At 49.1% G+C, this 27,891-nt stretch overlaps 1 protein-coding gene across 7 annotated transcripts in view; it reads left to right on the top strand.

The window, feature by feature from the left end:
• The window catches only part of JADE1 (jade family PHD finger 1), a 45,143-nt gene extending 19,858 nt beyond the window's left edge, over nucleotides 1–25,285 (top strand). For 6 of the 7 annotated variants that reach the window (XM_086464494.1, XM_086464498.1, XM_086464497.1 and 3 more), the window contains exons 3-11: nucleotides 3,191–3,273; nucleotides 6,687–6,844; nucleotides 10,453–10,640; nucleotides 14,429–14,640; nucleotides 16,046–16,213; nucleotides 16,809–16,925; nucleotides 20,586–21,116; nucleotides 23,440–23,557; nucleotides 24,221–25,285. In XM_086464494.1, the coding sequence (XP_086320620.1) occupies nucleotides 3,191–3,273; nucleotides 6,687–6,844; nucleotides 10,453–10,640; nucleotides 14,429–14,640; nucleotides 16,046–16,213; nucleotides 16,809–16,925; nucleotides 20,586–21,116; nucleotides 23,440–23,557; nucleotides 24,221–25,122 (2,477 nt within the window). In that variant the 3' untranslated portion in view covers nucleotides 25,123–25,285. The remainder of the gene's footprint in view (nucleotides 1–3,190; nucleotides 3,274–6,686; nucleotides 6,845–10,452; nucleotides 10,641–14,428; nucleotides 14,641–16,045; nucleotides 16,214–16,808; nucleotides 16,926–20,585; nucleotides 21,117–23,439; nucleotides 23,558–24,220) is intronic. The other variant, XM_086464493.1, reaches the window with a different exon arrangement.
• The last annotated feature ends 2,606 nt before the right edge of the window (nucleotides 25,286–27,891 follow it).

Raw genomic sequence — 27,891 nt, 5'->3', positions numbered from 1 at the left:
GTTAAATTTAATACTGTTACGGGCTGGGTATTTTACTGTCATTTGTCTGGCTCCTTCAAGTTCCTGCCCTTTTCTGTCGAAGTGGTGGTGGCTGTCTGAATCTGTGAATGCCTGCCTTATAGCTGGGGTTTGTTTATTCAGTGAGTAAATGTTTTCCCTGTTGAAGTGAAGCCCTTGCCAAAGGTCATCTGTTAGCTACAGTTACAGATCTTGGAGGGTAGTAAAATCCCAGTCCCATGAGAAATTCTTCCACCTTTTTCTCATAGCATTATGTGCAGTCGGTTTACACTGCTCGGAGAAATACAACGGTCTCGTCAGTAACTTACTGAAAACGTTATGTGTTTTCACTCTGCATTCACCAATTTTGCGTGCAAGGAAACAGCTATTGCAGAACTATGTAAGAAACTATTTCTTCCCTTACTCGTTGTAGGAAGTTAGTTAGCGTGGAAAAAGTACTCATTATAACATATCCTGGGGAAGGCTGGCTGTGTTTGAATTGTCCCTTGTGCATGGAAATTTTATGTAGTGTGCTTTCCTGTAGTGCTTTAAAAAAGTAATTGAAAATGAAGATTTTGTAGTTTTGATGCTGAGCTGGCCTTTCCTGTTGCATGGAATAGTTAATTAATCCAGGGGCCTAACCCTTGCGTACATGGACTGTGCCTGAAAGCTGAAGTACGCGTTTAAGGCACTGTTCTCATGTGGAGCATCTGCAGATGACACAGTAAACAAATACGGTAGGGATTATTTTGCTCCTAACTTTTGTAGCTGCTCCGTGGCATGAGAGAGACCTGGAAGTCCATCTTTTACTACCCACATTAAAAAAAAAAAAAAAAAAAAGGCGGCAGCCCATATGCTTGTGTAGTTGTCTTCAGTTTCTGGTAAGTTGTCATCAGAGCTGAATTAAAGCACAGGGGTAAAGATCCAGGAATACATCGTACTGCTGCTGCTCTCATTTTGCCAGATGCATGCATTACTTGGGAGCAGCTGTATTAAAGCCTCCACACTCACCAGCTCTTCTCCCACAGAAACTTCGGAAGCAAACCCCACTTTGCCCATAAAGCCTGTCGTCCTTAATGGCTTCTCTTGTCTGCAGGCTCCCTCCCCCTGGTCCAGCAGTGTACAAAACACTCGGATCCACAGATGGATTAGAAATTTCAACGTGTCTGACGTGCTGGGGGAGTGGTCTAACTAGGTGAACGCCTTGGTGGCAGAGAGTTGGTCAGGTATTAGTGACTTACCACTGGAAAATACCAAAACCCACGAGAACCAAATACTAATCCATGTGGGTATGTCTGTGGTCTGTGTGTTGTAGTGAGGCTGTTGATTAGAGAAATCCCATCTGAATGTTAAAATGTTAATAATTATATTGTTATCTTGCAGGAAAAATCTGTTTTTCTGTCGTGGATTTTAGCTGCGTATCTGACAGACTTTTTGGGTGATTTCACATGTTCCCCTCTGAGTTTTTTAGGTTGAGTTTAGGTACAGGCTGATAGGATCCTCAGAATGAGTTTGTACTGCTGCTTGTGTGTTTTTCTTTAGTTTTCAAGACAATGTTGAGATGGAATTGTAGTTAAATGATCTTGGGAGTCTGACTTTCCATGCAGATTAGTAAATGGTAGTTGGTCACTTTTATTTCCCTTTTTTTCCCTTCACAGAAACAGAAAATTGTAATTGTAAAATAGAGGGGCTTAGGAAAAGTGCCTGTGACGTTTTAAAAACCTTTCCAATCACTGGCTTTTATATTAAAACACTAATATTTACTTAAAATGATCTTTTCTGTAGTCTTACCTCAGAAGATAGGCTTTTTAGCTGTTCGGTCTGTCCTTTGCTTTAGTTTTGACCATAAAGCATGTTCTGCCTGACATCTGTTGTTCAGTGCTGTGTTAGAGTGGTTTTGCTTGGGGCAGATTCCTTTAATGTGTTGCTAGCTGAAAGGAGAAGACAAAGGCATAACTAAACCTAAGTAATTCTTCTGATGACTTGTTGCTCAGTCACTTCACTTTGAAATTTTTGTTTGTTTGTTTTTGATAGAGAACTTACCCCATCTTACGCAATCTGTTCTTGACCAGTGCTTTCTGATCCCCAAGAGATGCCTGCTGGGTGATGGGAGGCGGTGTTGCTCTCGTGGACTGTCGCCTTACGCTGTTTCCTCTTCGCAGCTCTGGGCGCAGGTGGTGAAGCAATGAGCGGTGTGGGAAGGCCTTTGCATCAGTTCTGGTTTATTTGTCTACTGTTAATGCCAGAGTTAATGGCGTTAAAAATCTGTGTTCATCCTTCAGTGTGCCATGTGTAGGTCCTAGCTTCCCTGTCGTATAGACCTGATTACAAGTCCTTCATCTCTCCAACCCGTAAGAATGTATTGGCTGTTTTTTCTCATTACTGCTGTGTAGTTGGCAGTGGAAAATACCTGCCATACCTGTACGTCTCAGTGAATTAAAATTCGTTGATTTGCACAGGTATAATATACTCTGGTGTCAAAGCACTGCCTTGTCAACGGAGCGTGGATTCTTTCTCTTTTTCCTTTTCTCCTGTTACAATATTTCTGAAAGCTGACAGAGTCTCTGTCAAAAGGTTTCAAGGTAAAAAGGTATAATTCGTTTGGAATGTAACGAATAACGATGCAGACAAAAATCGTACAACCACACTGAGAGATTTGCTCAGGAGAAGAGACCACAGCTTGTTTTGTGGGCTCTGCTGTGTGTGCGTGGCGGTGTGCTTCATTGTGAAAAGGCTTGGTGTGGTGAAAACTGGGTAACGGACGCAGATATTTAGGATTTCAATCCATTGGCTTCGAAGAGTACATCCCAGGTTATCAGCAGACCTCCTGGTCACTTATTAATCTGCGGAAAGTGGTTTATTGATGCTTAGGGGGAAGCGTGCTTTGAGGGCGCTTTCTTCAAATGCTGAGTGAAAGGCTGATAAGTGCAGGCAGTACACGCGCGTATCGGTAGAAAACTAAACAAACCAAGACCAGAAGAGTGATCACAGAAGCTTATGACCGAGTAACTTTTATTTTCTGGGTCATTTCAAAGGAGTCTTTTGGAGGGTTGTCACGGAAGCCTGACTCTGGGTTGCCTTACTCACGTAGTCCCGCTGAAGTCAAGTGGCCGTCTTGGGTGTGCAGAGAGAGAGCAAAGGGCTTTGTTGACAGATGGCAGCAGTGTCTGCAATGATCCTTTCTGTATCCTAGGTGTGTCCACCTGGTCCCAGCATTCCAGATCTCGACATCGGAGGGCTTCGTGTTCCAGACATGAAGATCGAAAACCTTCTGAGGTATTTCTGGAATTTGATTTGCATTTTGTTACACTGATCAAATAGAAAGCTGTGTACATGTTCTGGTAATGGGTCCATTTCTTCTGATCTACGTTTTCTTCTCTTTTTGCTATATTTTAGCTGGCACATGCCCCCCCCCCCCCCCAGCATTCTTTTTTCTTTTTTTTTTTTTTTTGCCAGGAGATGAGGGAGTTCAGCTCAGCTGTTGCCACAGCCACTGCCAGCACCAGTTTCTGTCTGTGAATCTTGTTATAGCCTGACACCCGTTCAACATAGCTGCAGAGTCTTTCTTCTAGTATTTTAGGCATCAGGGTTTGTTTGTAGCTTGATTTGTGCACAGTGGAAATTTGCATTAGGTGCGTTTATCTCATAGTTGGTATTGGGTCTTGGTATGTGATCTTTGTTGAAGGGCTTGTCAGACTAGAAGTCTGCTTCCTGACAGTTCTGCCTTGTGTAGTGCTCTGAGGAAGTCCTATCCAGGGAGATAGAAATCTTTGAACTTTCCAGGATGGATCAACTGTTAGTAACATGTAAATGCGATCCAGTTCTTTGGAAATATTCCTGCTGAATCTCCCTCGCTCCAGGCAAGTACAGCACTGTGGACTTGGTGTAGAGGCCGCAAGGAAAGCATTAGCTTTGGGAGGTGGAATTTCTTCTTTTAATGCAGTTGCCCAATAAGTGTATTTCTGGTGCATTAGTGAGCGATTGATGTCGAGAAAAAACACGCTTTATTAATCTCCCCAATGACTGTGTACGTGAGTCCCAGAGAAGAGCTTTCACAGAAAGAATCCCATTCATTGTTCAGTGTAAACTGCACCTAGTAACTGGCAGTTTCCCAATTTTTTTTTTTGATTGTTGTCTGTTAAAGACTTTTTTTGGTAAATGTGGAGACCCCTGGTGACTTTATTCTTGCTGGTAATAGGCTTGCTTTCCTTCCTTAGCTTTTGTACCCCCCTTAGACCTAGTTTTGAGAACTACCTCATGAAAAGCTATCAAGAAATCATCTGAGATAATGACAAATCTTGCTGTTTGTTTTCTGTGTGCTTCTGTTTTCTCCTCTCCCTTTCCTTGCGTTTGTGGTTGCAGTTTTGCTGTTCTGGATGGACTTCTCATGTGCTTCCCTTTAGCTCTGTTCCGCAGTCTTTTCGCCCTCTCCCCATTTGCATTGTCTCTGCTCGCTGCAGCACGCTCGTCTGATGATAAGTGTGCTGGCAGAAAAGTGACACTTGCTAAACTCCCCGGGTGAAATCCTGGTCTCATTGAAGTTGGTGGCAAAATTCCCATTGACTTCAGCGTGGCCAGGGTTTCACCCTTTAGCTTTGAAGTGTTCAGCGCTTCCGAGAGCCAGCAGTTCTGTAAGCTCTGCTTTGCTCCGGGCAGTCTGATTGCATCAGAAATTAGAGCAGAAAGAATGGTGTCACAGGGCCACCGGCCTGCGAAGGAGTTTCTCGGCTGTCAGGTGCTACATTAGCTTTGCTCCTGAGGGGGTTTTGTGACAAATTTATCTGAGCTCGAGTTACTTTGGCTCTCAGATTGAGTGAGTTTTGCGTCCCATTTTATATTTTTAGTCTTCTTTTCATTTGACATTTGATTGCTTTAATTCAAATCACTTAGAAGTGCAGAATCCCCTGGCCAGCTGTGCTTGTTTGTTTTGTGAGCCAGTTTACTTTGTGGCTTACTTTTCATTTCTTGATTGGAGCCTCACAGGACTTGTAATTGGATTGTTTCGAACATTTCATTACCTGCATTCACCCTTTCCTTCATATGGTAATATTATTCTTTATTTTTAAATGTTGGCAGTTTTTCTGAACATGTCAAGACAAGTGTTAAGAAAAATGTCATGATTTTATGCTATTTTTTATGACAAAACCAGAGTGGAAATGGAAACATACTGAGACAGAAGCAGGGTAGTATGTGCGTGTTGGGAGGGAGGAGAGGTTTCAAGATGTGCAGTATGGTGAGGCAAATCACACTTTCAAATGTTCTCAGAAGTAACCATCAGGTTCACTGTTTCCCTAAAACACTTCCCCAAAATCGTAGGGATTGATTGAGATTTCAGGTGTGTGAATAGTGTATGACAGAAACTGCTGTCCTGCCTGATTAGCGCTCTGTGTGGGTCTGGTTCTGCCTCAGCCGTGGGCAACCGTTGGCTGGAGCTAACACAGAGCAGCGCGGCCACTGGTTTGGGACTGGGAGGTTGGGTCACTGCGCCCCTTTAGCAGCCCAGTAAGAGAATCCAGGAGCCCTGCCCTGATAATATTCCTTTTCCTTTGTAACTGTGCAACGTGGGGCGGGGTGGACGCTGACTCTGCCCACCACAAACCGAGAGGTCTGCAGGGGAACTTTTCTTAAGACTTGGCCTATCTTCTTGCCCTGGTGGTGCTTATTTTCTGTCACCTGGTTGCTTTTGAACCCTTTATCCTTGGACCGTGGCATCGAGCGGTTAAAAATTGGGGGTCGCGGAGGCGAGGGGCGCTGAGTGCCGTTGCTGTCGTCTACAGCAGCCTCGCCTTACAGGGAGAGCAGGGTAGGGAGAGCTGGAAGACAAGTGCAGGCTTGTAGGTCTGATGCCTCTGATAGCACCCTTTGCTTTCTGCAGTGCTGACAGGCAGGAGCTGCCAGGACCGTACCACAGCATGCCCTCTGCCAGAGTGAATCCCTTTTTATTTCGTTCTCTGAAGGCAACGTCGCTGCTTCTTTTACGGCTGTTAACCCAAAAGCTGCCAAACACCCTGCTCCTTTTAGAGCTGGATGCCTTCGCAGAGGCAAAGCAATGCTGGGAGGCAAAGGGGTCTGTAGGTGGTGGAATTGCCAAGCACCTGTGCTGAACAGGGAGCCGCCACCGGGATTGCAGTTTGGGTCTTAATTTATATGATCTTTTGGGTTATTATGGTAATTGCTCGCACAAAGAGTCATCTCCTTAGAATTTCCTCTTGTGGCTGGTCGTGATAGAGTCACGCCTTGGTTTCTACCACAGGGAATTTCTAGAATGTCTTTGGATTAGTCAGAGCTCCAATAATTAAAAAAATCCCCCAAAAAAACCTTGGAGCAAAAATGAGTCTTGCCTGTGCTGCCGTTTTAAGACTCAAAGCTCCCGCAGCTTTTATTGCAGCCGAAGCGGAGGTACAAGTGGGTAGCACCTTTCAGCGTCGTGTCCCCGGTGCAGGGGGAGCGCCAGGACTTGTAGTGGAGTTAGCTGGAAGTCCTTCCATCAGCATTTGCACCTTCAGCCACCCCCTTTCCCTGCGATGAAGCTAAACTTCTGTCCTGCAGCGGGCTGGGTTAGTTCACTGGTGATAACAGTGACCTTGTTACGCGCTGTGCTCCATGGTTACCCTGAAGCTGTGAATCGTAGAGTGTAAATATCAAATGTCAGTGTCTCTATTTTTCTCTCTTGGTCACTCTCTTTGCAGGTGTTCAGAACGGACCTGATCACTGCCATGAAGTTACATGACTCCTTCCAGCTGAACCCTGATGAATACTATGTGCTGGCAGACCCCTGGAGGCAGGAGTGGGAAAAGGGAGTTCAGGTGCCAGTTAGCCCAGGGACCATCCCAGAACCAGTAGCCAGGTATAGTTTGGAGGAATGTAAACAAATACACATACGTTTATGCTAGCGGCTTATGTCTACGTTGCCTTGGCTTCTTGAGCTTTATTCCACCGCGTCTAGCTAGAAAGGTCTTGGTTCTCGGAGACAAAGAGCAACCTGCCTCAGCTTTCTGAACAGTCGGAGCGGTCAAGAGTAAGGCCTGTTCTGCCTGTGTGTTGAAATACGAATGTCAGAGAACGATTTTTGGCATTGCATTGGGATGGAGTGTGATGACAGAACCTTAAAAATAGCTTCTGTTCTTGAGCCCAGACTTGACCTCACTCAGCATGGCTGGGACAGCCCTTGTCTGATGCTTCTTGTGCTTGGTTCCAAGCCGTAGGTTCCTTTCAAGGAACAGTTAGACAAGCCAGACTTAAGGGCTAGAGAAAATACAGGGTTTATTTTCGTTTCACGTTATTTTTTTGGTTGTTTCGTTTACTAACTTAGGAAATTGTTTGTTGTACAACATTTCAGCTGTTTTAAAGAACCATCCAGATGTGCACGTAACTAAATATACATGAATGTGAGATTTTCTAGCTCTTATCCAAGAAACCCATGTTTTCCTTACCTTGTTTGTTACACTTAGGTACTGCTTTCTGTTTCAAATTAAACGGTACAGTTGGAAGGGCAGGAGCGTGCTGCAGCCCATATGTCTGTTTCATGCTTAGTTGGGATTGGAGTTGGAGAAAGTGCCCACAACGAAGATCGTTGCCATTTAATCGCACTAGATCTCTTTGAGTAAGTCCAGGCTGGCCTGCAAGGTGTTACCAAATGACCCACCAGTGCTGGTGGGGCTACAACAGCCCAATCTCTTAAAATACAGCAAAAAAGATTGGGGTGACGCTACACTGCTTCTGTTAGGTCTGCGTCTGCCAGCTTTAACCTTGGAGCAGAGGGCCTACAGGAATGTTTGTTAGCGTTTTTTGTGTACTGTGCAGCGACCTGCAGGCTGCTGCACAGCCCCGCTAGGTCTGTACGATGAGGAAGTTACCCACACATCAGGTAAACCCCTTCCTTCTGAGGAGAACTCGGCATTTTCCTCTCTGCTGTGCAGCGGAGAACGTAGGAGGGCACCGTTTCCCTGCAGTGCCCGCAGCCTGCTCCACACTGACCTCACCCAGTCCCTGCAGAAACGCCCCCCACATTGTACTTGCGTGCTCACGTCGTCTTCTCCTCACCGCTCTCTCTTCCAAGCGTCTCCCAAGGCTGCAGGAGGGCCGGGAGATCTGCGGACTTTAGCAGCGGGAGACCTTCTAGGGGGTCCCAACCCCCTGTCTTTCAGGGAGGTGATGTAGCGGCTGTATCAGATCCAGGTACTCGCTGAGGAGAGAGCAGAGAGCTTTCCTCTGCCAACGGCCACCAGAGATGTTCCTCCAAATTTAAGATATTAAAGGAGTTAGGGAAAGAAGGTGTCACTTTTGGTTGCTGACCTGTCTTGTATGGTTCTGCTGGTGAGCACCTGCTGGTCAGAGTGGCCCTCTGATGCCTGATTATTGTCCTGTTTTGCCCCCCTCACAAAACACTGGGGAGAGCCCTCCCGTGGTGGTGCTGGAGTACTGGAACTGTTCTGTGCCTGGCTTTGGGAGGGGAGGGAGATGTTCGGTGAATTGAATCGGCAGTAGTCAGGTAGTAGCTGGTGTGGAGCAGAAGGAAGATAGAGCACAGATAGCTGATGCTAATGAGGTACAGGATAGAGAATAAAAGGCTTTGGCCTTGTAGCAGCTGGTCAGGGCAGCAAGAGTAGCTTCCGAGGGGTGGGGAAAGGAGCGAGTCCCTGTGGTGATTCCCTGTAAGCATGCGGTCGGATGGATAATTCAGTCGAATGTGGGTTTTGGTATGTAGTAAGTGTGGCTTTTTTTTTTAATACTTCTTTCTATCACAGCAGAAAAGAGATGAAGGTGGTTTGTTTTGAAGCCAAAGTGCCTGTGCTTATTTATTCTGTGCCACCACAGTGGTACGTAGACAGCATGCGCAGGGTGCTGCCCAGAAGTTACGATTTCCTTCTGGAGAGGTACTTGTGAAGGAATTTATGGTACAGAAGATTCAGAGAGCAGTGCCCAGTTTGAAGTAAATTCTCTGTGAGATCTAGTAGTCTGTAATATTTTACTGCTGCGATGCAGGATGACCAGGAGCAGTCCGGGCAGTGCAGTTAGCCTGACAAGGCCGTTGAGATTTGTATTCTTCCACGGTCCCCTTCGGCACCTCAGGAGCCCCAAATTCAGCATTTGGCTCTTGACCACCGTTTCTCAGATCGTTGTCTGAAATAACCTGGATGAGGGGAAGGCTTAGGGCTTTGCAGGAGACTGAAATACAGGTATTTACTGAGATGTGCGTGTGCAGGTACAGCAGCGGGAGATCAGGGTCTTCTGATGGGAGGAGGAGTTAACCCATTGGCTCCTCGGGTGGAGGATGTCCTGCTTTTTGGGGAGCTTGGGCTATTCCCAGCAGGAAGTTGTGTCTGTGTGTGGGGTGGTGCTATCTCCTCCCTTGTAACCCTAGAGCACCAAAATCACCAACACTGGTGCTGCAGGAGGCGGTCATTTGGCAGCGTGGCCCGGTGTCGCCCCTGAGGTACCAGCGTTACGTCCTGACGTGGGCTTCATCCCAACTGCACGTCAGTGCGTGCAGTTGACTAAGAGAAGGTGTCCTCTGCTGAGAGAGCCATGCTGCAGGTGACCTGACAGAGTTATCTTGCTGTCTGGAGGCATCACCAGCTTGCTGGTCGAACGTCCTTTGTGAACTGGGCGGGTTTGCCCCCAGCTCCTTGCGGGGATCTGACGTAGAACAAGCTTTACTGTTGCCTGAACCAGTGCCTGTGGTCGAACAACATTTTTCAGTTGGCTTGCAGCTAAAATACGCTTTCATGGTTGGTCGTTGGCCAGCTGGAGCCTTCAAAACCTGAGAGAAGGTAGTTTCGGCAGCAGCTGATTTAATATTTGGCCCAGCACGGCGTTAGCGATGGTGTCAGGGGAAATGCAGACCCAGGATGCCAGAGCGCGGATCTGCTTGGGTAAGTGGAGGTGAAGCTAGTGCAAATGACTGATTCTCTGCAGAAAGGTCTTTCGATTTTCACAAAGATGGCAATCCTGTAGCTACACACGTGTACAGAAGTAAAAATTTGAAAAGAAACGTACCGAAAACTTCAAATGTAGCAGGAAATAATAATTTTTTCCTTGAATTTTCTTGATCTTGGTGTTGTAGTTAACAGGTTGATTTAAAAAAAAAGTCTTAAAACAGAGTTTAACATCTGTGTATATGGCAGCCATCACTACATAAATACAGTGTTCCTACTCTAGCTTTGAACAAGTGTGAATTTTGGGTCAGAGTAAGCATACCTTTATCCTCTAATCTTTTCATTTTATTTAGAACTCTGGTAATGAATTTGGTTCCTGGACAACTCCAATTAATTTCTTCTAATACCACCAATCCGTTATGGAAGTGCACTGTACTGTTTTCCCTTCCCGTCTCAGTGGTGCAAGATGATTGCTTAGATGATTGTTAGTCACTTGGAACGAGGCATTTTGAATTCTGTAGGCACAAGTCTCTCAGCAACCCAGCCTGCCTGACGTCCGCTTGTCTGTCTGTTTTAGGGTTGTATCCGAGACGAAAGCTGTCACCTTCACGCGTCCCAGGAAGTACATCGTTTCCTCGGATTCGGAGCCTCCGGAGCTGGGCTATGTTGACATTCGAACCTTAGCGGACAGCATGTGTCGCTACGACCTCAACGACGTGGACGTAGCGTGGCTGCAACTTGCCAATGAAGAATTCAAAGAAATGGGTGAGCCGTGAGCGCTTGTGGGTTTGTTGCTTTGCCTTTTTTTTTTTTTTTTTTAAACTGGAAGTCGTAAGAATAATTACAGAGAGGGCAGCAGCGGGGAGAGGTGATAGAGGTAGGAAGAGGTAGTAATCCTATGAGCTGGGGTAGCTACGGGAAACCAGGCCTGATGTGATTAAGCCCGAAGATACATGCGGTCATAACTGCTGACTTGTATCTGCTTAGACCAGGCCAGAACCTGGCCACGTAGGTGTTTTTTTCTCTGCTGCTTTCTGTTGCACAAGGGAATTCTTCCAGAGTTCCCATTTTGCCATCAAGGCCCTTGAAGAGCACATCAGATGGACCATTCAGGTCGTTTTTCCAGTCCTTTTTTTTTTTACTTACTTATTTTTCTCTGTGTCACGTGTCGGCATCGCTAGTGGTGTTCGCTGTGCAAAGGTAGACAAGGGGGTCTTGGGAGTTTAGAGAACCCAGGGCGCTGAATTGTGCAGGGAATGAGACAGTAAGGAATTCCCGCCGTGGTTTATTGGAGGCACCTCCCAAACCTCCCTGTGACCGCGTGCTCCTGTTCCGAAGCGGGAAGAGGAGCTGTCACGAGGGGAGCGACTGTTCCCTTTCCTACAGGACGGCTTGTGTGAGGGAAGGGGCAGGGGGGCAGGGCAAGAAGGGAACGTTTCTTTGGTAAGGCGTGCGCTTCAGGAGAGGATTTCAGTGGAATTGAAGAGGATGTAGGTCAGCAGGGAACTTGTACCGCATTGTTTAGGTAAGGGAAGAGGTGCTGTGCCAGAGGGAAGAGGTTTGGACGTGTTGGTGAAGAGTTGAGTTTTGTTCTAGCGTTGTGCCTTGGGCTACACTTTAATCATACGGGTTTTACCTGCCTTTAGCCCGTACGTGGCGTGGCCCAAGACCTGATAAACCACAAACTGACCGTTTGTAACTCTTCTGTTAAAGTTTCTCCTTTTTAAACCCAGATATGGAAGAAGCAGATGACCCAGCTGTGACCTGGTCTCTTACCCAAGCCTTTTTTCCACATCTCCAGTCAGGCCTGCTCACGTTCAGCGTTAGGCTTAGCCGATTTTAAAACAGTTTGTGATTCAAGAGCTTAGGTTACCTTTCCAGTTACCTTCAGAAAAACGGCAGCAGCAAGTCCCCTTTGCTTTCTTCCAAGAAAAATTAAAAATACTTTTTATGATTTGGAACTGATACCCATCTATCCAGTGTCCATAATCCCTGTGTCTGTCTAGGGGAGGGCTGGGGTGAGTAGCGTTAGCGACGCGGCGCACGAGAGGGGCTCTGCCTCGTGCAGGTTTGTACCTGTGCGTGAAGCCCTGGGGTAGCCGTTCTGCTACATCAACGTAACCTTCAAAAGCACACGTCGCACACGAAACACTGAACAGCTACGGTTTGACAGATCTGGTCTTCAGTGTTGTCTTTTGGTGTACTTTCCTGTGGTTCATTTGCTCTAAATATTTATCCACTCAGTTCTGCTGTATGGAGAGGTGGGGAAACGCTCCTGTCGGGACCAGGCAGTACGCTGTCGCTCTTGAAACGTGTGCCTGGGTGCTCTGTCAGACACTGCACTCTGCAGATGCGGTTAGTGGGCATTTGGAAAGTGAAATACTCCCTGATCTGCAGTTGGAGCACTTCCTTTATGGTGTCCCTGCAGCTGTGAATTCCCTGTGTCGTCTTTGATACCTGTTGGAGTGCCTCGGGTACTGAAAACGTTCATTCTGTTCTTAAAAGAACGAATGTAAACATTTGAACTGAAGCTGCAGCCCCTTGGTTCCCTTTTTTTAACCCCTGTAAGTGCACAGCCATTGACATGATCTCTAAGGGGGTTTTTATAAAGCGATAGCAACCGTGAGGTTAGAATTTAGTTGCAAACTAAACTGGTCTAAAACGTGCCGTCATCTGCTTTGCTGGTGTAACATTTCCGGGCTGCAGGGCAGTAGGATTTTGGGTGCTCCCTCTCGCTCCCTTTCAGCTGCTCGGTTCGGGGAGTACAGGGTGCGTTGATCTGCTGCAAAGATTGGCCTGTTGGTGAGGGAAGCTGGAAGTACTTTTGTAGAGGGTTTGTCGTCTTATCTGGGGGAGCGAGGGAGGGTTTTTTCTTCTTTTTGTGGAATTTGTGGCTCAGTTATTCACAGGGAGAGCTAAAAGGAGGATTTTCCTTGTTGAAACACACACCATGAGGCTGGCAGCTTCTGTACGTCACCGTAAACGTTAGGTACTGGGAATTGTACCGAAAGCGGGATGTCCTAAGCCTGTGCTTCGTTGTAGTGATTCAAGTGTATGGAGGTTCTTGTGCTAAACTGACTTCACAAGAGTCTGGTTGGTTGCAGCAGCGTGGCTTGCTCGGTGCTGCATGATTTTGTGGCAGGGGTTGGTGTAGAACCAGCTTGGAGGTATTACAGCCAGCTCGTTGTCAGGGCAAGCGGGAGGTGGAAGCCAGAGGGGGGAAGCACTGCGCTCTTTTTTGATACTTTTCTTGCTCCTTCTGTGGTAGATGTCTTTTCAGGTCTATCCTAGTAATTTTAACATAATTAACAAATCTGAATTGTAGCACACTGTAATGTAATCAGCCTGTAGCTCTGGTATCATGAATAATTTTCTGATGCATGCTGTTTGAAAAGACCAAGCCCTGCATTAGATGTCGCGTTTACTTACTGTCCCAGATTTGACGCTGCATTTATTACAACTGTGTTTTTCACCACTTAAAACAAATAGCAGGGTCTGATGGAGACCTCAGTTGGGGTTGCCCCCTGTTGGGTTGGAACTTGTAAAAACCAGCAGCTGTTGTTAGAAACACAGGATCAGAGTGTCAGGGGTTGGAAGGGACCTCGAAGGACCATCCAGTCCAACCCCCTGCCAGAGCAGGACCACCCAGAGCAGGTCACACAGGAATGCATCCAGGCGGGTTTTGAATCTCTCCAGAGAAGGAGACTCCACCGCCTCTCTGGGCAGCCTGTGCCAGGGCTCTGCCACCCTCACAGGGAAAAAGTTTTTCCTCATGTTCCTGTGGACCCTCCTGTGCTCCAGCTGGCACCCGTTGCCCCTTGTCCTGTCACTGGCCATTACCGAGCAGAGCCCGGCTCCATCCTCCTGACACTCACCCTTTATGTGTTTGTAACCATCAGTGAGGTCACCCCTCAGTCTCCTCTTCTCCAAGCTCAAGAGCCCCAGCTCCCTCAGCCTTTCGTCCTGAGGGAGATGTTCCACCCCCTCCATCCCCTCTGTGGCTCTGCGCTGGACTCTTCCCAGCAGCTCCCCATCCTTCTGGAACTGGGGGGCCCAGAACTGGACAAGCAAACTGCAAGTTTGCTACAAGTATCATAGCAGAGACTTTGTCATTGGTTTCTTTTTTTTTTTTTTTTTTCTTTTTTTCCCCCTCTACCTCCATCACTTTTGGTTCAAAACACCTTCAGATCTTTCACCAAAGAGTCAACATCTGGGTTGCAAAATGGAAGCAAAAGCCATAGACAGTGCTGTCCTGAGAGGGAAAATGAGAACAAGACGAGGAAGCCCAAATCAGTCTATGAAAGGTTTTCTCAGGGTTTTGAAAGATTGCTTTGGATACTCCGCTTCGGTTCGCTTAATACAGTTATAAGATGACTTTGACTTTTTTTTACAGGGTCCCTAGTTTCTGCTGGAATAGGCGTGATTGTCTGGGAATGACACGTGTACGTGTGGGGGTTGGCTGTATCTCCTGGGCTGTTAAAAAGGAAGCTGGAGTGTGTGTGGCAGTGGTTATCGCCCTTCCCTTTAAATCAGTAACAACTCCTGTTTCCCAGGGATGCCCGAGCTGGACGAGTACACGATGGAAAGGGTCATAGAGGAGTTTGAGCAGCGATGCTACGACAACATGAATCACGCTATCGAGACGGAAGAAGGCCTTGGGATTGAATACGATGAGGACGTTGTCTGTGACGTCTGTCAGTCTCCAGACGGAGAAGACGGCAACGAGATGGTGTTTTGTGACAAATGCAACATTTGCGTGCACCAGGTACGGCGGCCTGGGCCCAGCGGGGGGTGTAGGGGTGCTGACAGAAACTTTTCCAAACCGTTAGAGACAACAGATTGGATTTTTTTTTTCCAGTGGCAGACATTGATCTGTTAAGTCATTGCAGAGTTTGCCATTGAGCGGTAGGATGAATTCAGAAACCGCGTCGTTGAGAAGGAGAGCTGTTACACGTGGTTCTAGAAACGTCAGGAGGGTTATGTACGGATGTCAGAATGTAGGGGGGTTAGGAGTCTGTGTGTGGAGGAAGTTACGAGGTGAGGAATTGCCTCCCCAAAACATACACGTGTGCCTTGTTGTACACTCTCACTTGGTCGCGGCTTTTGCTAGATTCCTCTCCTCTCCTTCTGCGCGCTCCTGGGGCTAACACACCCTTACTACCAGCAGCTTGGGCTCGGCAGGGAGGGCCAAAAAGAGCTTTGAGGCAATCCGTAGAGACACAGGTAGGATGTATCATGGTCAGTTGGATCGAAGGGAGAACCTGCGGAGCCGAGCTGAGCTGACGAAGCCCTGTTGTGTGCCCCCTTCGTGTGGCAGTTAAGCCGTCTGCTTGGCGTGAGAGAACAGAGGCAATTCAGCACACAGGTTTCTGCAAACGCTTCTCACCGTGGCAGATGCATTCCTATCGGCCTGTCCTTCCTTTCCCAGCTTTAGGAAGTTGGCTTTGTCATTCAGTGTGTGGAAAAGTGTGTTGTCCGGTGAGCAAGAACAGCATTTCCTTGCACGTGTTACTCAAATGCGCTTGTAGTAGTGATAAATAAATCTGCCCGTGACAGCTGGAAGGTACAAATGGCGATCTTGCAAGATAGTCGGAGTAAAGTGGACATTTTTAGACGTGTATGGTTCTCTGATCACATCAAATCTGAAACTTGGAGGGTTAAAACTGACAGTAATTTGAACAGAGGACTCCATAAAGAAGGGATCTTGGGAAACAAGCGATCTTAATGAGTTGCCGTTCTGTGCTTTTCCCCCCGAATAAGAAGTGAACACCGTGGAGTGTTGCACAGCAGCACCCTTGAACTTGTGGTTCTTGCTTTTATTAATGCGATACAGTTCCTGTTCCGTGTAGTCTTTGTGACGCTGAGCTTCATCCTAGCTCGCTGCCAGGGTGGTCTGTCGTGAGTCCCCTTGCCCCTTGGGCTGGCAAACACATTCTTCACTTTCCCAGTTGAAGTGGGCAGTGGGTTTCTGCCCAACAGCTGCCCGTGACTTCGCTCCTGTCACTGAAAGTGTCCCGAGCTCCTCCTCGAGCTAATGCTTGTGTGGTGTCAGGAGCTCCATGAAGAACGTTTTGAGCGTTGGGAGGGGCTGTGTGCAAGCTGCTAAAAAGTAACAGAAATGCCTGTTGTTTCCTCTGTTTTCTGTCCGTTCTCTGGAAATGGGAATACAGGCGTGTTACGGGATCCTGAAGGTGCCGGAAGGCAGCTGGCTGTGCCGGACCTGCGCGCTGGGCGTTCAGCCCAAGTGTTTGCTGTGTCCCAAGAAGGGTGGTGCCATGAAGCCGACCCGGAGTGGCACCAAGTGGGTCCACGTTAGCTGCGCTCTGTGGATTCCAGAGGTAGGTGCCGATCCTCCGGGAGTTCGGGGCCGCGTGATTCTGGGAGAGGAGGAATCGGTCAGAAACCGTGTTCAACCCAGGTGTCACTACACTGAGTGTAGCGTGTGTTTGGTGGTACTGAGGAAGACAGTGTAAAGGATTTTCAACTAGATGTGAAGTCTGGCAGGATAAAAGGTCATCAATGACATTACCTTTGTCAACCAAAAGTGGAAAAAATTAGGCCTTTGCTGCTGGCAAAGCTCATTTAACCTGCACACAAAAGGACTGTTTTGTTTCGTAAACAGGCATTAAAGGGGAGTCGGGAAGGTTTGGATGGGACAGTGAGAATTCCGGTGGGTTCTCATCACCAAAGCGTTCCTCCTGTGCGATAATTTTAAACTGGGGGGCTTCACCTTGAAACGGTTTTGTTCATGCAGCGAGGAACTGATTTTTTTAAAAAGAACTCTAATCATTTAGTTCCTTATAAAGCGAGGAGCTTGGAACATGCTAACTTTGCATAGTCACACCAGGAATTCGATTTCGTTGATAAAACCGTTTCCCTTTTCAGTTAACAGTGTAACAGCCACTCTGTGTTTTTTAACCTCTTTTCTCGAAGGTGAGCATCGGAAGCCCGGAAAAAATGGAGCCCATTACAAAGGTTTCTCACATTCCCAGCAGCAGATGGGCACTGGTGTGCAGCCTTTGCAACGAAAAAGTTGGAGCTTCTATCCAGGTAATTTAACGGCACAAACGGCCGCGTGTTTTGTTTGGTCCGTTTGTGGTAGGAGTATCTGGAGTAAACGCGCGTTGGCGTGGGCTCGAGTGCACACAAAGTGCTTTTGAACGTTAGCGTGCTTTTTGTTTCCAGTAAAATGTTAATAGTAGCCAGGTCATGCTGTGGGACTTCTTAATTTGTTCATACACTGGTATGTTTAGTCCTACACTGAAACGAAACTTAAGTGATGTGGAGTAGAGGGAAAACCCCCGTATTTCTGTGATTTACCACGGCATACGGAAATGAAGCTCGAACTCTGAAAGCTTCTGTGCTGAAACCTACCTGCCAGTGCCTGTTGAGTGCCCCAGTTGGGTGTTGCAGTGGGAGTTGTGTAGATCCTGTAACAACCTGCGTGTTTAAGGTGCTGAGCGTGCTTGGCTCTCGGTGAAGTCGGTGGAAGTGAACACCTTCAGGGTGGTGATAAAGCTAGTTGTAGCTTTGAGTGTCTCGTTGTAGGGACTACTTAACCCTGGACTGCTCTGGCTGTAGCTACTTCTTCTGCAACTGTTTTATTGTTGGTCCAGCTTTTCACTTGCTGAGGACGACATCTGATGATTTAACATTAGGCTTTTTGAGCAGTAGGGAAGGAACAGAGTGTTTGAGCGGCCTGCCTTGCGATTTAGGCAAGCCCCAGTCTGAGGAAACAAGCCCCGTTTCCTCCAGTGGCTGTGGGTACATTCTGGAGCTCCTCGTGTTTCTAAGGGAGGGAAAAAACCTCGTGGGTGTGTTTCCCAATTCCCACTGCTGTAGCAGCAGTGCCACATGATTGTTCTGACCTCTGGTGCTCGCCGGAGCTCGGGGATGGTGACTGCCCCAAATAGCGAGATGGGGCAGAATCGAAACAAACGCCTAGTCTTCGTAGTTCCAAAAAGAATGATTTCTCGTATGCAATAAATAATGAAACTGTAGCGCCACTTGTTTCATACCAACGACTCGCATTCCTGGGCCAGTGCCAGCGTGTCTCGCTGCACAGCTCTGAAATTCTCTCTGCGGTTCCGGTTGCGTTGGGATTCAGCCTTTCTCACCGTAGCCTGCGAGTTGTCGCTGTTGGACAACCGAATCGATCCGCAGCAGAGCATTGCAGAGCGAGCAGCCTGGCTTCACCTGCGTGTTTGTATCGGGTTGTTAGGTGTGAAGTGGGAAATCACTCAGAAATGTTAACCATTTTAAAATCTAGAAAGACTGAGAAAACTCATTGCCAAGCCCCAGGTTTTTGAAGGAGGAGATACTTGTTCTCCTGAGATGTGAGACAGCTTTGATCCACCTGACTCAAGAACAGGTGATGAGAGTAAGGACAGGTGACCCCCTTGTCGTGATTGTGTGGAAAAAGACAATAAAACGTGGCTTAGTACTGTGGTGATGTTCTTCACCTTCAAAGTGCTTCACGTGCTTTAGCAGAGTGACCCTCAGAAAGCTCCCCGAGACAGGTAGGAAGGTCCTTCCGTCTCCTGAGAAGTCGGCAGGAGGAGAGCTCTTTCTGTTTTGTGGCCAGCCTGATGTAACAGGGTCCGTGACGGTAAGACGAGTGTTAAGGCAGAAATATGTGAAGTCCTACATTTTTTTAAAATTAGGTTTTCTCCATCTCCTCCTTTCCTCTGCTCTGAGCCGTTCGATGAGGTCGCCAGAAAAAGCTGTAACACAGCAATGCCGCAGTAGTTCCAGTGAAACCTATCAGGCCGCTTCCATTTAAGGAATGAATAAATAGTGAAAGTTAAGTAGGGAAAATAAATCTGTCCGCAGCATATAAATTTGCAGTCGTAATAGCTGCTTGCAGAGCTGTCCCCTTCCTCTTGGCCGCTGGTACGTAGTCGAGACTGGTTTGCCCGTTCTGAGGGGTCGCTTCCAGCAGTGGAAGGCTTTGAGTATTTAGGGATGGTGGCGTGCAGGGGAGAGGGGGGTGTCCTTCCGTATTTCTCCCGACGCCACCTCTCCCCTTCTAGTGATGACACAGGGTGCCGTGCGGGCAGGATGGCTGCCGCTTCACACAGTTCTATGCTTGAAATTAGGGGGGAGAGACCAAAAAATGACAGTTTTGCCTGACGTTTTAAGAGAGTTGTGTAAATCTTGGTATCATTAAAGCTCGCAGTCAGAAATAGTTGGGGGTGTGTTGTGAAAAATCTACATGGCACAGGAGAAAGTTGTGTGAAGCCACTGCAAGAGAACGAAGTAGCGTTGGCGGGATGAACCGAGAGATGCTGCGGCGCTGGGGCGAGATGCGGACAGCAGGCAGGGTGGCAGCGTTGGGCCGGGCAGAGCAGCTGCAGCGAGCTGGGGAACGCGGGACGGTGTGTTCTCCCAGGGTCAGCTTTCCTTCCGATGAGACGGGCTTCCCCCTCTGCTCCCAGGAAAACAGGAGCCACGCTAAGAGCTGGTTCTTCGGAACGATAGCAGCTTGGGAACCAGGGCTGAAGTGCTCTGCTGGACTGCTCAGGGTTCCTGTTGGGCTGCTTAGCCCTGTTAGCTGCTAGGAGGCGAAAGGGCAGGAGATGCTGTGGTATTTTTTAATTCGGTGCTGTGGTATTTTTTAATTCGGTGCTGTGGTATTTTTTAATTCCCTTTTATATGTTGATTTTATTAAAGAATGTTCATTTGAACCTGCTGCAGTTCGAACTCTGTTGCACCTTTATATGCCATCTGGCTGCTGTGTCAGCCTGAGCAGGAAGACCCAGAGGAGAAAGATATTTGGCTTCTTTACAAAGCACCGTATAAATATCCGAGTGCAACGCATTTCTCTTTAAGGTTAGGGGACTTGGTTGGGTTCAGCATCGTTTTGTTTCCTCCTAGTTGATAGCACTGACGTTCGTTTCCACTTCCAATTCTTTTTGCTGGCGGCAGAGGTGTGAGTTGATACAAATGCACGTGTACCTGTGTGTGTATACACATACTTATGTGAATAGATATATAAATATATCTCTCTGTAAACCTTTCAGTTTGTGGCTGGCAGTAGCTATGACAGCATTTTGCAGGAGAAAGGTGTATATACGATTGAAATGAAGGGCTAAATCAGCTGAAGTAGTGCCCCTCACTCCATGACAGCTGGGTTCACTGGGAGGGAAGGAAAATGACCAAAAAAGTGAGTTTTCTGTTCTCCTCCTCCGCCAGGTGAAGTGAAGGCTGTAGTCAGTGAAGTAGTGATTGACAGCGATTTAATATTTGACATTATAAAAAAGAGGTAACAAGAAAAAAAATAATTCCCCTTGGTTGAGGCATTTTGGGTAGCGTGGGTCCAGGTGCTGGGGGAGACGTCCAACTAAAGTACGAGCCTGGCCCAGAGCGACGGAGCTGTTTCCCCCTGTCTCACGCTGGCACACAAGGGGAAACGTTTCCCTTCGGGTAACGCTGCCTTACGTGAGCGGCCAGAACCCTCCTCCTGCGGAGTGGCCCGTTACGGAACAGCGTGGTTGGGCTGGGCAGGGGTTAACGGCTCCAGTCCCGCTGGGCCCGAAAGCACTAGATCATAAACCTACTTAAGAGAGAGGAAGAAAGTACGTGCAGCTCAGGAGTAGAGCGCGGTAACGGGGCTGTTCTTCCACAGCAGTCCTGGCTGCTCGGGATAGTTTTGGGCAGTGTGGCTTCTCAAATTTAGATTTGATCAATTTTTAAATTCAATTTCTGTAGTGTTCAGTGAAGAACTGCAGAACAGCCTTTCACGTCACCTGCGCGTTTGACCGTGGCTTGGAGATGAAGACCATCCTGGCGGAGAACGATGAGGTGAAATTTAAGTCCTACTGTCCCAAGCACAGCTCCACCAAGAAAGCGGATGAGGAGACTTTCAGTGAAAGGCCAGGCCAGGAGAACGGCAACGGGATTCAGGACGGCTCTCTTCCTGCCCACATCGACCCTTTCCACAGCATGGATCAAAACCAGGAGGAGGCCCACAGGGTCAGCCTCCGCAAGCAGAAGCTCCAGCAGCTGGAGGACGAGTTCTATACCTTTGTGGAGTCTTCGGAAGTGGCTAAAGTGCTGCGGCTGCCCGAGGAGCCGGTGGGATTCCTTTACCAGTACTGGAAGCTGAAGAGAAAAGCCAACTTCAATAAGCCTTTGATTACCCCAAAGAAGGACGAAGAGGACAATCTGGCTAAACGGGAGCAGGATGTTCTGTTCAGAAGGTTGCAGCTCTTCACGCATCTCCGGCAGGATCTCGAACGGGTAAGCCACGGCACTGCCGGCGCTGGCCTGTCTTAGCGCGGCTGTGCTCTCGCTTGTTGCCCTGGCGTGCGGGCACTCCGTGCTACATCTTAACTCGAAGGTCAGCAGAGACCGTGATCACCGAGTTCCTGCCGAGTGCATTGGTGGCCCTTCTCCAGCAGAGAGTTGGCTCCCAGGGCCTGCAGGTCCTGGCTTGCAGTAGCCAGCCTCTTTGTAACTGGATTGTCATGTTTTCCACTGTGCTTTTTTACTGGTTAACATGGGCTGGCTGTGGACTGTACCAAAGCGTTCTCTGCTAATTTCATCGGGTGTAGGGGCAGGAAAAAGTTATGAAATGTACCTTGACTTCCAGGAGCTGGGGTGGGGGGTTGAGACAGCAGAGCAGGATGCGACGTGGCTGGACAGTCGGGGTAGAAGGGGTGGGAGGCAGGTGCTACTCCTCCAAATAAGGCTGGGAGTGCTTAAAGAAGGGGTGGGGGTGTGTGTGGCAGGGTGGGGATCCAGCTGGAGTAGCCCTGACAATGCAACAACCCTGAGGGTCTGCCTCTCGGGGGAGGGGGGGAGACAAGGGGGGAGTTCAAGGTACCTTAGAGCCAGACGAGGGGAGTTGGTGAGGGCGGGGCAGCACCTGAGGGTGCGCGGAGGTGTGGGTGTGCCAGCGCAGGTACGTAAGTAAGTGTGCATACGGGTGAGTGTCCATATGGGTGCGTGTATGTCCATGGATGGAGGTGCACGTACGCACATGCATGTGCACAGGAGAGTGCGTACACAGCTGTGCGCAAGGGCGCCTCTGGGTGGGTTTGTACGTGCCCGTATGTGGGTGCGTGTCGGGGTGGATGCGTACACGCCTCGAGGTAGGTGCGCGTACGGGTCGTTGTGTATGCGCCCAGAGCTGGGTGTGCGCCTACGGGTCAGTGCGCATACGGGTGGACGCGCACGCGCCTCTGGGTGGGTGCGCATACGGGTGGGTGTGCGTATGCGTGGAGGTGTACGCGCCTCTAGGTGGGTGCGCATACGGGTGGACGTGCACGCGCCTCTGGGCGGGTGCACGTACGGGTAGGTGTGCGTACGCGCCTCTAGGTAGGTGCGTGTACGGTTGGGTGTGCACGCGCCCTGCACGTGGGTGCACGTACGGGTAGGTGTGCGTACGCGCCTCTAGGTAGGTGTGCGTACGGGTGGGTGCGTGTACGGTTGGGTGTGCACGCGCCCTGCACGTGGGTGCGCGTACGGGTCGTTGCGTACATGCCTCTAGGTAGGTGCGCGTACGTGTGGGGGCGCGTAGGGGCAGAGGCGTACGCGCGTACGGGTAGTTGCGCACGCGCCCACGGGTGGGTGCGCATACGGGTGGAGGCGTACGCGCCTCTAGGTAGGTGCGCCTAGGGGTGGGTGCGTGTACGGTTGGGTGCGCGTATGGGTCGTTGCGCGTATGGGTGAGTTCGTACGCGCGAGCGCGTACGCGCCATGCACGTGGGTGCGCGTACGGGTGGGTGCGCGTACGGGTGGAGGCGTACGCGCCTCTAGGTAGGTGCGCGTACGGGTCATTGCGTACGCGCCCACACGTGGGTGTGCGCGTACAGGTCAGTGCGTGTACGGGTGGACGCGCACGCGTCTCTGGGCGGGTGCGCGTACGGGTAGGTGTGCGTACGCGCCTCTAGGTAGGTGCGCGTACGGTTGGGTGCGCACGCGCCCTGCACGTGGGTGCGCGTACGGGTCAGTGCGCATACGGGTGGACGTGCACGTGCCTCTAGGTAGGTGCGCGTACGGGTCATTGCGTATGCGCCCACACGTGGGTGTGCACATACGGGTGGACACACATGCGCCTCTCGGTGGGGGTGTGTATGCGCCCACACGTGGGTGTGCGTACGTGTGGGTGGGCTTACGGGTGGGTGCGGGTGCATGTATGGGTCATTGCGCGTACGGGTGGAGGCGCACGCGCCTGCACATGGGCGCGCGTACGGGTCGTTGCGTGTACGGGTAGGGGCGGCCACAGCTGCATGTACACTCCCCTCAGTGTGCATACATGTGCCTGTGCATGTGTAATACCTGTGTGTAGGCATGTGTTCATGTGTGCAGGTAGATGTATGTATACCCGTTTCCGGTGTTGATAGAGCGATTTCTGTGCTGTTACCCTCCTACCTCTGATGGGTTAAGCTGTCCATCACGACCCTGTTCCCCCAAGGGCACTGCAGAAGGTGAACTTTCCAGCCAGTGCACACTTGCTGAAATGGAGGAGAGCGCTTTAACTGAGTGACCATGAAGCACAGACTGACAACATCAGAGACCCCGCCCTTGCTCTTAAACTCACCCACTTGGTGTCTTCTAGGTGCGTAACCTCACTTACATGGTGACACGAAGGGAAAAAATGAAGAGATCTGTTTGCAAGGTTCAAGAGCAGATATTTAATGTCTACACGAAGCAGTTGGAACAAGAAAGCGTTTCAGGTATGCTTCAGTGTTACCATGTTCATGTCACACCAGGGGGCACAAGTGCTGACAGGTCCTGTTGCAGGCTAATCATGAGCTGTGAAGGACAGCCAGGAGCTCAGTTGTTGTCTCTAACACCTTGTGTTTGGCTTGGAAGGCCGAATGAGGCTGGGTGTAGCTCTGATGGTGGACGCACCACTTTAGGAATAGGTAAGCCTTGTCCCCCCGCCTTGGTGCTGCAGGTCTCTCCTGCCACGAGTTCTTCACGACCCAGACGCTGTGACTCACAGTACGGTGCCATATGGTACCTGGAAGGCTGTGGTGATGAGCGCTTCTGCATTTGTCCTTTGCAAGGGCTGCTTTGCATCATACTTGGCAGTTTAAAGAATAAATTGTGATAAGGTATCACTCTGGTTTTAAAACACCACCTTTTTTTTCCTGCCTCATCTCAGTGACAGTGGTTTTTCCTCAGAAGAGGAATAACTTCAAAGTTACTGTATTGACTAGATTATCCTTGAAGTATCTGGTAACAAATAAACTGTATTTTAGACATTATCAAATACCCCTTTGTGCTAAAGAACACGTCAGGCATGAGGAACAGTGTTAAAATAGGTACTTTTAAAAGCGGTATTTACCCAGACACGGAATTGCTCGCCTTTAACTTTATTTGCTTACATTTAGGTGTGCCTTCCTCCTTCTCCTCAATGGAAAACCCGGTGTTGTTCAATAGTCCTTCGCTGGGCCCCAACGCCCCCAAGATAGAGGACTTGAAATGGCATTCGGCGTTCTTCAGGAAACAAATGGGCACGTCCCTGACCCGCTCTTTGAAAAAGCCACACAAGAGAGACAGAGTAAGAACCAGCTCCGGGAACGACGGCAAATCCGCCCTGCGGCAGCCCAGCCACAGGGAAGGTGCCGCGGCTCCAGGGAGCTTCTTCCAGTTGGACAAGACCTTTGCAGAAACACGGATTGTATCGGCACAGCAGAAGAACGGCACAGTTATACCCGACCACAGAAAAAGAAGAGACAATCGTCCCCAGTGCGAGGTGGCGAAGGCAGAACTGAAGGAAAAGCCTTCGAAACACAACCACAAACCCCTGAGACCCACAGAACTTTCTCAGAGGCAGTCGGAAAACAAAAGGGCTGTGAACCACTCCGGTGGTAGGTCAGCGCCTGGCACGCGGCGGGATATAGTGCCTAAATGCAACGGGGATCTTGTCAAAGTAAACTCTAACCAGACAGTAGTTAAAGTGCCTACGACGCCCACCAGCCCAGTGAAAAACTGGGGCGGATTCCGAATTCCAAAGAAGGGGGAGAGGCAACAGCAGGGCGAGAGCGCGGAAGAGACCTGCCGCCAGAACTCCGGCTACCCCTACCTGGGCGTGGGCAGAGTTTCCCCAAAGGACAGGGCGAAACGCAAGCTGAAGCCTGACAGCGAGAACGATGGGTACGTCCCTGATGCCGAAATGAGCGACTCGGAGACGGAAGTGCCTGGGAAGAAGTGCAGGCAGCAGAGGCTCAGCCCCAACAGCAGCATCAGCAGGCGGACGGACATTATTAGGAGGAGCATCCTGGCATCCTGACTGGACACAGGGGCGCGGTGTCAGCGCCGTGGTCAGCAGAGTCACTGCCTACAAGCCAACTCTACGTTATTTATTGGTGTGAGAGGGGAGTTCCTAGACACGGCTACAGACCGACAAATTGATAACCCGTTATTCCTGAGCTGTATAAACATGTTTACATGCACTTAAAGCTGTTGGGTTTTTTTGCCCCCCCCCCCCCGCCCCCTTCTGTGAGAAGTTTTGAGTCTCCTTGATTTGCAGCTTTCCCTGAGTAAGCAGAGAAATGACATCACTACTCAAATAGTATTTGTGATGGACACTAACTCAAAAACCTTTTAGAAGGTTCATCCCTTTTAGGTAAAAAGCACTGATAAAATTTTACTCCCTTCCCCTGCCTTCTGGAAAAGCACAAGCTCCTAAATGTAACTAGCGTGTATTGAGTCGAGGGTGGTGGCTTAACCACACGGCCCCGCTCAACCCCGTTACAAGCGGTCACGTTCCTGGGGTGGTGGTAGGGCTTTCGCTGTCGTCACAGAGCGTTTTCTGCTGCCTTCCGTTTGAGCAGAGGTGGCAGCTCAGAGCCCTCCCTACGCTCTAGTGTTTACATATAAATACCCCTTCGACATGACCAGATTTAGCTGTGAGGCTGCACTGGAGGAGGAGGCAGGGACAGGGCAGGGCTGCAGCTGCCTGGCGCTGCAACAGCTCCAAACTCTGTGATGGCTCCGTTCTGAGCCAGGGGGCACCCCGGGGAGTAACCCGTCACCCTTCAGTCCCTCACCCGCCGCCGGCAGTACGGTGACAATTCCAGGAAACCACTTGAGGCACTAGTCGGTAGGAATTCCCGCCGCCCACCCCGTATGCACTAAGGGTATGTATTGGGAAAGCCAGGCTGACCACACTGAAGGGTTGCTTTAAAATGGACACAAATATATATTTTTAAGTAGAGTAAAATGGAAAGGCAATAAATCGCGATTAGCTCTTTACAGTGAAATGAGAAAAAAAACCTATTTCATTCTATTCTGGACTAGGTTTGATGGAAGAGGGCACTCGTATTCTGATTGTGTACTTTTTTTTGTAATCACTGCCAACGGCAATAACAAGCAAGCGATGAGCAATAATGGTACCAGAGCAGTAGGACAGGGTTTTGTGCCAAGCCGAGGGCCCAGGCAGCAGCCAAGCTTTGGGAGCCTGTCAGTTTTGGAAGCCTGTGTAGATGTCAGTCAGGCAGGTGCTGGTGTTACAGCCAGGTGGGCATCAGGAACCCCCACCTCTGCTACTGCTAGCCTGCCCTTGTCACAGCCACTCGCTTCTTAACAGGACACCCTTGCCTCTCGAGCAGGGAACAGGTCAGACAGTAGAACTCTGCCATAACTGAGTCTTCCAGAGAATTCAGTTAAAAAAAAGGCTTATTAACACCCTATCTTGCTATGCAAGTTATTACTCAAATATTTCAACAGAATGCAGCCTATTGTTTGTTTTAGAACTCCGAAGTCTTAACCTTTTGATACCTTTTGGGGTGCTGTTGAGGAAGGGAAAGTTTGTGTAAGGTGACAGCGTACTTGGACACCACCACTGCTGGTCCCAAGTCGTTAGATCGATTTCATGGCTTCCAGAGGTGGCAAGTCCAACAGGGCCCATGTGACTCTCCAGTTACACAGTCACTCCTGGGACAGCACAGTAAAAGCACTGACTTGATCTAGCAACAACCGGTAACAGAAGGTAAACGCAGGTAAGTTCTGCTCGACAGGCAGCAGCATTTTCCAGCCAGGCACTGCTACTTCCTGTGAGAAAAGCTCATGACCACGTAGGGAAGTTTGTCAAGCCATAGATGGAATAATCTAAATTTCGATTCCAAGTCAACCTTTGACCTCACGCCCGTTTGAAGGAGGTACCTGGTTCATTTGCACTACCACGAACGCTGACGTTGGGCAGAACTCACGCCTGGCCTGTGTTGCTCCCCGCCGCCAAGGTGAAAAGCCGAACCAACACCACGAAGCCACGAGCTGGCGGCAGCCTGGCCAGCTTGGGAGGGTGGGTTCGTCTCTGTGCTTCGCGCTCGACAGAAGAGGTGGTGCCAGTCCGGCAGTGACGATGCCAACCCGCCCCTGTATTCCACTGGGATATTCCAAATTCCTGTTTTCAGGCGTCCCCTCCCCTGGTGCGGGCTGTCCGGGAGATGGTTGGCGATGGCTGGTGTGGTCTGTCAAACCGTAGGCGAGCTGAACGTCCGGCAGGTTGCCTCGAATGCTGTTTGTTAGGTTGTGAACTCAGACGAAGCTGAACGAAGGGTCGTACGTGTTCTGTATAAAAAATTTCAGAAATTGGAGAAAATTGTCATTACATTTGTAAAACCTTGTACAGAAGATTCTTCACTATGTGCCTAGCTTTGGTGTCCATTCAGCTGAAATTAATTAAAAAAGGTGCATGAAGAGAAACAGATAGAAATAAAAAGTATATGTAGAGATGACTATTTTATATTACATGGCCCAATCCTGTATTTATTTTCTCCCTTTTTTGAAGTATTTATAAAGACCTAGTTGAAGACAGCTGTATTTTTTGTTAAAATATTCAGTAGAATTGTGCCTTTTCGTCTGTATGTGAATAAATGCTGTACATTTTTGCAGTATCCTTGCCAGCAGTGTTTTAGAATTTGCAGTAGTTGTTTCATTTGGGTTTTTACATCAACACCTCACTGCAATGATCTGATCAACTCCCACGGTTAAAATGAGCATTTAATTGGGATTGTCACCGGTATCAAAATGCACCCTGCAGTTGCCAGAGAAAGAC

The sequence above is a fragment of the Leptosomus discolor genome, chromosome 4, assembly GCF_034619465.1.
Source record: "Leptosomus discolor isolate bLepDis1 chromosome 4, bLepDis1.hap2, whole genome shotgun sequence".
Taxonomy (NCBI): domain Eukaryota; kingdom Metazoa; phylum Chordata; class Aves; order Leptosomiformes; family Leptosomidae; genus Leptosomus; species Leptosomus discolor.
The sequence above is the reverse complement of the archived record's forward strand: the minus strand, read 5'-3'. Positions and strand labels throughout refer to the sequence as shown.